The sequence below is a fragment of the Haematobia irritans genome, chromosome 2 (assembly GCF_050003625.1).
Source record: "Haematobia irritans isolate KBUSLIRL chromosome 2, ASM5000362v1, whole genome shotgun sequence".
Classification (NCBI taxonomy): Eukaryota; Metazoa; Arthropoda; class Insecta; order Diptera; family Muscidae; genus Haematobia; species Haematobia irritans.
Window position 1 is genome coordinate 96062238 of NC_134398.1, and position 10047 is coordinate 96072284.

Sequence of the window (10047 nt, forward strand, 5' to 3'; positions counted from 1 at the left end):
CATATGCGAAAGCAGTACTTTGTTTAACAGTGTTCATTAAGTCGTTTGCATATACTATATAAAGTATTAGACCACGTTTTGAGCCTTGTGGTACTCCGTATTTCGTTTGCCTAGTTGTGCTGAACTCATTCTCTATTTTTACTTTGTAGTTTCGATAACTTGGGTAGCTCCTAAACCATTGTAAACTGTTACCGCGGATCCCATTTCGTTCAAGCGCATTTAATAGAATTTCGTGTGACAACGTATCAAACGCTTTACTAAAATCAATGAAAAGTGCCAGGCTGCTAATATTATGGTTTAAGTTTTTGTATATATGATTCGAGAAGTACCCCAAAAGTTGATTAATGTTTTTTCCTTTTTGAAATCCGAACTGATATTCGTGTATTACATTATATTTTGTTAGAAACTGTTTCAGCCGTCTAACTACTATTTCTTCTAGAATTTTTTCAACTATTGATAAAATGGCAATTGGTCGATAGTTGTTGTAGTCTGACTTTTTGCCAGATTTATAAATTGGACGTATTATTGATGTTTTTAATATACCAGGGACTTCTGCGTTGTGTAAACTATTATTTATTAAAGCTGTCATTATAGGTGTAAGTATTGCTGCATTATTTTTTATGTCAATTGCTCGAATTCCATCTGCACCTTCACTTTTTCTTGTGTTTAAACTTTGTAGAATATTGAATATTTCTATTTCATTCGTATATTTTAAGTACATTGTATTTGTTAGTGTTTGTCGTGTCGTGAGAATTGTTTTAATGTTACATGAATGTAATATTTTTGATACATTTTTGTCGAAGCTTTCGGCAAACTTCTCTGTTACATTCAGTGTTGCCAACTCCCCAAGGCCAAAAAGCACCAAAAATATATTATAAATTCTAACATACCACCTTCCACCACAAAATCGAAAATTAAATGCTACTAAAAAAAAAACTTCCGAAGATGTATTATAGAACTTTTGTGAATTGAATTTTAAGAAGTTAAGGTGGACATTAAGATCGAGTTTAGCTGCTAAAATAGTCATTTTTTTCACAATTACTTACGAAAAATAACACACATGCTGTTGTTGTTGCAACATCAATATCCGACCACTACACAACCCAGCAAAAAAAATTGGAAGTTGTTCCACAAACATTTCTTTTAAAGCCCATCCCAGAATCCCCCATCGAGTTTTTCCAACTTCCGATGCAGTCCTTTTGGACAAGTCCACAAACATTTCTTCTAAAGAGCAACGCGGGATCCCCCAATGATTCTTTTCCACTTCCGATGCAGTCCTTTTGGACATGTACACAAACATTTCTTCTAAGGCTCATCTTGGGATCCCCCAATGATTTTTTTCTACTTCCGATGCAGTCCTTTTGGACATGTACACAAACATTTCTTCTAAAGCTCATCTTGGGATCCCCCAATGATTTTTTTCTACTGCCGGTGCAGTCCTTGTGGACAAGTATTAGAAAGAACGCAATCAGGCTATTTTAAGTGCAAATTTTGGACAATTAAATTTTATAAAATAATAGAAAACTAATAAAAAAATTAAAAAATTAGAAAATCCATAAAAAAGTAAAAAAATAATAAACAAAATCATCCCCGCTGGGATTTCAACCTGTGCCGTTTGACTTTTTCGCTTCCATGCAAGTTCTTTTGAGAAGGGTTTGCAATTTACGAGAAGTTTTAATTTTTTTATTGATTTTAATAGAAAAAAATATATTTATACGAAAATATATGCCGAAAATAAAAAGTAAAAACGATACATAACATAAAAAATATTTTTTTAGAAAAATATTTGATAAACAAATTGCTGCTGGTGAGATTTGAACCTACGTTTCTTATTTTTTCGTTCATACTAATAAAGAACATCTCGAGAAGCAATTAGAATGTTATTCCTTGGTGTCGTATTACGATCATATCACAAACATTTGAATTGACCTTTCGACGCTTTATGTTCAATGGCGTTTGTGGCTGAGTGTGCTAAGGCGTTCTGTTATGGTGCCAGTAAACCCAGGTTCAATCCCTGGTCGGAGCGAAAAAGTTTTTCAAATTGTAAAAATTAGATAATAGGAAAATAATAGTGTAATAAAACATATGGATGAAAAAAAAAGTGAAATTGGTTGAAAAAAAAATTTTTCGCTTTTTAAATTTCTTCATTCAAATTAACTTCCAGGGCACAACTTCTAAAGCAATGCAAAGGATCCAAAAAGGGAGTACTTCCATCCTATGACAAGCCCATGTAAAATTCATTGGAGATGATCCAAGTTTGTACTACTACCGGATCACAGATTGGGGATCCAAACTACTTTTTTGGAAGCTCTTTTTTTGCTGGGTACTTGTGTGTTTTGTTGTATTTTCTCTTGTTGTCGCATTTACCATACATTGTAACCCGTGTGACGAAAGCATATTCAAATATTTTGTTGTTGTTATATTGGTTGCCTTTATGTTTATATTCGCATCACCTACGACGATCATGTCTTGCTTTTTGTTTATGTCCACAACGCATTGCTCTAGTTCAGTGATGAACGTAGATATGCTTTGCTTGCGGGGGTCTGTACATGGGCAATAGTGTAAAATAAGTTTCTGCGTTTGTTTTAACTGCTATTTTCAATGTTTCAAATTATATTGTAGAAATTGTTGTTGTTTCGTAGATGAAGTGTTCTCTTATGAATACTGCTATTTCCCCTCCCATTCCATCCCTATATATGAAGCCTGCAATGTTGTAGAGATTGTTTTCTTCGTTTTGTATGTTCGTTTCACTCAATACGATTATGTGAATTTTATTTATTATATTTTTAATCTGTGTTAAGGGGGTTAGAAAATTTTTTCGTAGCGATCTTATGTTCATATGTATAATTGTAAATGGATTGTGTTGATTGTTTATATCGATTTCATCGAAATTATTTAAAATCATGTTGGAGGTATTCATTTTTTAATAAAAAAGAGAAAAAAATATGAAAAAGAGGTTTTTTGGCTTTTGTTTTTTATTGTAAGTCTTTCGAAAAAATTATATATATTTTTATTTTATTAATTTGACAAATTTTCAATATCAGATGCGTTGCTTATGATGATTGATGGCATATTTTCGGATTTGCGAGCAAATATATATCCATTGTTTACTCAAACAAATTTCCATCCACTTTCTGTCTATTATACGCAGTAAGCTCAACATTAAAATATATGTATGTTTTTGTGGTTGTTGTGTTGTTATCGCTCAAAACGCTTGAGTCAATTCGATGTCCCTTTAGCTTCTCCATGAGTTCTTTTTTAACTCTAATGGATGCGAATTCAACAACAATTTTGTTGTTCTTCTTTATGCGTCGAACAGAGGTCATATCTGCTTCTGTTAGCTTTATTCCTACATGTTCCGCATTTTTTTTACTACCTCATTCGGCTCTAGGTTTGGATTGTTGACATTATTTATTTCAATGTTCTTGCAGAGTGTTTTTTGTTCTAATTGTTGTACCTTCTTCTCCAAATCTTCATTTGTTTATTTTTTCTCTATCCTTTTCTTGTAAATCAATTACTTGTGCAGACAATCGGGAGAGTGCTTCGTTAATAGAAGTTGTTGTTTCTTAGAGTTGTTGTTTGATTTCATTGTAAGAAATCGTCAACGCATTAGTGTTCGCGTTCATTTGTTGCATTATGTTGTTGCAAAACATCTCAAATGAGTTTTGCATTTTTTTGCAAATCAATCATTCTGCATTTGAGTTCTTCCATTTCGTTTTGGTTGTTTATGGTAATAGTTGGGTTATTGCTTGTTAGCGCTTCCCTAAACCTTTTTGCGGTATCGTTTACATTTACATCTTCCTCTCTTTGTTGTTTTTGAGTACTCTCCATTGATAAATCTTGGGTTTCGTTGTTGTTTCTTTGTATCCCTTTCCGACCTACAGCCGATCCACGTGATAGATTTTCCTAAATTTTTGAATTCTGTTATTTATGTGTACATAGAACATTTTAAATTATTAAGTTTGTTCAGTTTGATCCTGTATCCTTTTTTTAGGATACGCATAATTGTTGCAGTCCGGTAAATTCCGGTAAAAGTCCGGACGTAAACATATCAAGAAACACAAAATAATCACGAAGTTATTGTTTGCATACAATATTTACGGCCATTTTCATGTAGCTCCGTTAGACTTTAACTCCCAGTTAACAGAAAGTAAAATGGAAATATCTTCTCTCCGGTTAACTTTAACTGAACAATTTTTAGCAGTTAAGTTCCTAACTGTCATATGGAGTATATAGGCAAGATGACAGATGTGTCCAGAGTACGGTTTAAAAGTTCGTTAGCTAACGTAGTACTAACGGATCTTCATGAAAATGGGGGTTAATATGTTTTCTTATTGAAACCACTTGTTTGATGAAATATTCCACAACTTAAATAATTTTAATTTATTTGCAAACTTACCTCTTCCACTCATTTTTATAAATGCGCAAAGTACACTGCTGAAACTACAAAATTAATATGAAAAACAAATATCTATAACGTTTCTTCACATTCTTAGACAAAGAGAGAGCATACACAATTATTTTTTGCCGCTCTTATCGCAGTACGTCATATATTAAAGAAATTATAGAGACTTAAACTTACCCGCACAATTGAGCGTACACGTCGGGAAGGGGTATACATAAGTTTGGTAGATCTTGTTGGGCGATCTAACGCGAGGTTTACACACTTGGCACTTCCACTCTTGTTTTTTTGTTGAACTCATCGAGTAATACGAACTCTCGGAGAGTACCGTGCATGGAGAAAAATGAAATTTTCTCTCGCAGTTATGACAAGTGACAAAATTGGTTTGGTTTATGGGGGCATTGCAATTGCTGCATATATTTTTTGTTGAATTCTGGCTTTCCATTGTTGTTGTTGTAAAAATTATTTCACAAAACGAAAAAATCATATGTTCGTTATCCGCGTTGTTAACTAGCGTCCGTGCACTTCGGTAACTACAACTGAACTGTAGAGTGTATGTGTAGCATACTCTTTTAGTTGAGAGAACGAAATAACTTCATCTACGCAGCAATGGAAATTATAAAACGAATGGAATTCCTATTACATTCGAATACTTCAGAACATTGTTTGGTACTTGTTTTATTGGGTTCCATTTGTTCTGTTTCACAATTTGCAAGGTTTATATTTTACTCGTTTGAGAAATGGACAATGGAGTTACTACTCGAATTATGTGGCGTGTGTTTGAAGTAATTGCTTGTGTATTCGTTGCAGTGCACGATGAGCGAAATCATGATTTTAGCGGCAAAAAATACTTCGCACCAAGTTAGCTTCACAAAATTTGGTGAGCAGATTTGTAGTTATGGATTTTAGAAAAAATGGGCGGGCCACGCCCCCTTTTTATGGTAATGGCTATAAATACCTCGTAAAATTGTGTTATTTGTTTTTGTGTCCTTCAGCAAAATTGTAGCTCTTGACTAGGCAAATAAAAATGCTGAATATATTAAGCCGGAAAAATCTTCTTCTTCATGCTCAAAACGCAAAAAATGTCGAAAAAAATACAAAGTTTTCACCGATTTTTTCGGTTTTCCTACTATAGCTCATGAACTATTGAAATTTTTACCAAACAATCAATGTAAGAAATGTAGACTATATATTTATGAATAACTTTGTAGTTCACACGAAGTTCATACGATTACTCCTTAACAAATTTGTTTGTAATGTTAGTGTTTTTTTTTAATCCAAACCATTTACAACGTTTAGTGACTTTCCGAGTAACTTGATGTTTTTTGTTTTGTTTTGTTTTTTTTTTTTTTAATTATGGTATGTGTAGGTTCTTGTAAACAAGAAATACATGAGCCAGAGCTATCCATAGCTCAGAGATGCATGCGAAGTATATTGCACTCTGAACCCTTACGAGCGGTACCTGCTCGATCTTTTTTTCAACACTTGTTTCCGGCCTCAGATTAATTTTCTGCAAGGAAATCTACAGTTATACTTATATTTTGTATATTTTGGCAGACATCGGGGACCATTCATATTTTGTGAAAAATATTTCACTATTTTTATGCAATGACAACGAGACTTTTGAGTACCATTTTCAAATTCCGAGGAGAAAGCAATTAAGATTGACTGTAAATGTTTTAAAAACCAATACTAATACCAGTAAAAGATGTTAAAAGGTCCTTGCCGTTTCCACTGGCATTTGATTTCGGCTTTTCGACATGAAGACCCAAAACTTTTTCTTTTAATTTTGAGTTTTGTTTTGCTGCCAAGACTACGCCTGCAAATGACTTATTCATATCTCAAACCGTCAGACTTCAATATGTATGTAATTTCTATAAAATAATTCGAATCATTTCTCTTATTTGCCAACAAAAACTCAAAGATTTCAAAATTTTTTAAACCTGAGTGTTTCTGAAAAAAAATGTCTCATTCATTCATTAGCCAATTCAAATGCAGACAGTTTTGTCATGGCATAAAACTGGAGATTTCCACAAACAATCATATGTAAAAATTTCCCATGACACTTCAAAACACGAAAACCGATAAAACTCTTCAAAATTTCACAAAAAAGTACACTCAAAAAACCATCAAAATAACTACGAAATGCAAACATTTAGCAAATTCTATTTGTATATAGTTAAACTACTCTCCTTGAGTATTAGAACTCATACTTATTTATATATATATTTTTTTATAAAAATATTTATCTAAAAAACAGTTTTAATTTTAAGAAAATTGCGCTGCTTTACTCTTTTTACTACCTATTAAAAGTTTTGTCAATATTAACGGCTGTTTGTGCATAAACAGGATTGCCAAAAGTAACAATTTATTTTGATTTTTTACTATCAATATGTTCGTCAGAAAAACCCCATCTACACAGAGAATACATATTGGTTGTGATGACCGAATTTATTGCCAACCTCCTTTTGGCAGTTGCATCAACTATCTTCTGGCAGTTGTGATACCCGATAAATTCGGTCGACTCAATCGGATTATGGGAAATCTAACCAATACCATATATGGAGTTGGTTGTACTAGACGATGCAATTGATCGTTACACCCTTTTTATTTGGTTGTATTCCCCAACTTTATTAGCACCTTAACCGAATTGAAAATAAATTTTTCCGCAAAATATTGTATTTCACATTTTTAAAAGATGGAAAGGTACATAAAATCACACTATACCTAAATACAATACATTGATAACAATTTAACAAAAATTGTCACCTTTAAAAGTACCCGCCGCCAGCTTGGATTGTTGAATTGAAAGGCAATGGGAGTTAAATCTCTGGGACTCTTAGTACATTAGTACTTATAAATGGAGTCCAAACTGAGCACATAGCATAAAAATGGGCCAACATAGCTTGCCTAAAAACACAACAAATTAAGTTAGAAAATTAGTGTGGAGTTTTAAAAATTTAATAAGAATCTACTCTACATGGTCACTTCCTCTGGGGTTTCATAAATAAAATAAAGACGTGGAGATGGATTTTTCCATTAGACGCCCTTTAAAGTCATTGCATGATTTATACTTTAGCCCTTTAACACAAGAAAATTGTTCCACATATAATACTTTATATAACTCGATCTCCATTTGATCCCAACCAATTGAAGATGCGCACTGTTTATCTGACTCGTAGCATTGAATATCCTGAAGATTAAATTAAAAATAAAACACGTTTTCCTTCCACATTGAATAATTGATAATAACAATATTGACATTTAAAAATATTTCCAACGGAATTCGGCTGTGACTATCAATTGTAAGGGCTGAATACTAAATGACGGTTATGAAGGTTTTATAAGGTAGGTTGTGCGTATCGAATTCGATCAAAATTTTTCTATAGAGAGGCAATTAGTTCAGACAACCATTTGACTTGTATTTCAAACAACAATCTATAATAAGCTCCAAAAGGTAGAAGGAATCAAATAATGGTTGTAAATAAAGTAAATAGATTGACACAACTGTGATTTTATTCTAAATGCAGAATTTTCATTACAACAATCGATTTCCAACCAATATGTTCTCTGTGTGTACAAAATATTAAAAATCTAAAGTTGAAAATTGGACTTTTTGCCGCTAAAATTGCGATTTCAGCATTAGTGCAGTGGTTTGTTGCCTATCACATTATTTTGCTCTTCTCTGTGTGCGTTTCAGATCACAAATGCTTAATTTTCTTTATTGATGAAAACAATGTATATTTTATAATGTGAATTAAGTAAACTGTATGCACACAAATAAAATGTCTCGTAAATTTAAGAAGATTTTTACAATAATTTAAGAATTTTCCAGAATTTTAGTTCATTTTTCGTATCTTCAACGAAAATTAAGTATTCGAAAAGAAATTTTACAAATTTTAAGTAGCAATCGTTTAGTTCATGGCCTACAACATACGATGGAAATTTCCTTAAAAATTGTCTTAACTAGTAGTTAAAAATTCGATTGTCATACTATAAAACTACTTGTGAAATGTAAAGTACCTTCTAAATAAATGCAATTTACTATAAGATTGTTTTGTATCAGAAAATATTTTTTTATGAAAAATTATCTTGAAAGTGGATAGCAATTTCTTACTGGCAATTCCTATATTTAATAATAGTTGGTAGAATATTTCTCAATGTAATATTTTTAGTTCACATGTAATTAAATTTATGGACATTTTTGTCAAAAATGGGTTGATAATAATTCAAGAAGGTTTTGTTAATTTTAAGTTAAACTTTTCATCGTTCTTAAACAGATGTGCCTTTACGAATACTGTTCTTAGAGTAAATTGTCAGTAGATGCGATGAACTACAGAGTAGTACAGAGATCTTTCTCAGTGTTTGAGAGTGGCCGTAATTTATATTCACAAAAACCATTGTATTAAAAACTTTCACCATAAGTTTTTATAATAAAGTACTTTTGCTTAAAGAAAGTTTACTTTTAATGTATGAAAATTTTCATAATAGTAAAAGGATTTGTTGTTCCCTTAATTATTTAATTTCTTTGTACTGTGGAATGATTGATTTAAAAACAATTTAGTCGTCGACATTTTAAAGAGACTGTTAACCAAATTTTATTATCGGATTTCCTAAAAAATAATCAAGTTAACCAAAATAATACTGACTTTTTAACTTGGTAGGAGTATATAAATATTACGGTGTCGTAAAATTGAACTAAAATACAATGCCATAGATGAACTAAAATTGAAGAGAATTATAAACTAGACAAACAGAAAAAAGGGCTAAATCATGGTCAATATTACTATTGTTTAGTTCATTTTGCAATGGAAAAGGGTTCACTGTTTTTTCAGTTGGAAAGAGTTTCTTCTGAGAAAATTTTGACAAAGGAAAGTTTTTTCTTTGTGTGTAGCTGAACATTAACTAGGATCGGCTAAACAAAGGAAACAACCCGTCTGACATAAAATCGCACTAGACTAATTTTTTTGGTGAAGAAAAAATGTATTAAATATTTATAATTTATAAATACCTTTATTATTGCAGGCAAATAGCACCTTGTGAGAAGTTACGACCATATTAAATATATAATTATACACATTATACACAAAGTCCTTGTAAATGTCACTTGAGGCACTGTACGGCATGCAAAGGAGAATCACCAAAGCTATATTAACTGTATTCATTTCCATATTGACCATAAAGTGAGTGAACCAATTCATTTTATACTGTCCTATAAAAAGTACTGCTCAAAAGTTCGCGGTGAACTCACCGTAAAGTAAAGACACATTGTTACATCATCCGGAATATTAATAAATTTGTACTGCAAGGAAATTTCTTTAATTGTTATTATTATATATTTTAATATGTTGTTGTACCTCAAAGATACTTATGCTAAGTAAAACATCTTATAAATAAATCCAGAAATTTAGACATCGATATCACCGTCCAAAAATAACATTTCTCTCTTGAAGCATATCTGGGGTGATCATATTCCTTCTCTGCATATACAGAGAAATGCAACTGAGGCCTATACGGGGAATTGCGACCGCCGATGGGATTGTCGAGAAAGGAAACGGTTGGATAAAGAGTTTTAATGAGCAAAAGATGATGGTAGCAGACAATAACAAAAAGGGCCATAAAATCACATTTGTAAATGTCCGATG

The 10047-nt window shown here is 31.9% G+C and overlaps 1 protein-coding gene across 1 annotated transcript in view; it reads right to left on the reverse strand.

Moving 5' to 3' along the window:
- Positions 1-9668, reverse strand: part of LOC142224819 (uncharacterized) — a 102278-nt gene extending 92610 nt beyond the window's left edge. The window contains exon 1 of the mRNA XM_075294603.1: positions 9414-9668. Within this exon, the coding sequence (XP_075150718.1) occupies positions 9414-9603 (190 nt within the window). The 5' untranslated portion in view covers positions 9604-9668. The remainder of the gene's footprint in view (positions 1-9413) is intronic.
- Between the last annotated feature and the right edge of the window lie 379 nt (positions 9669-10047).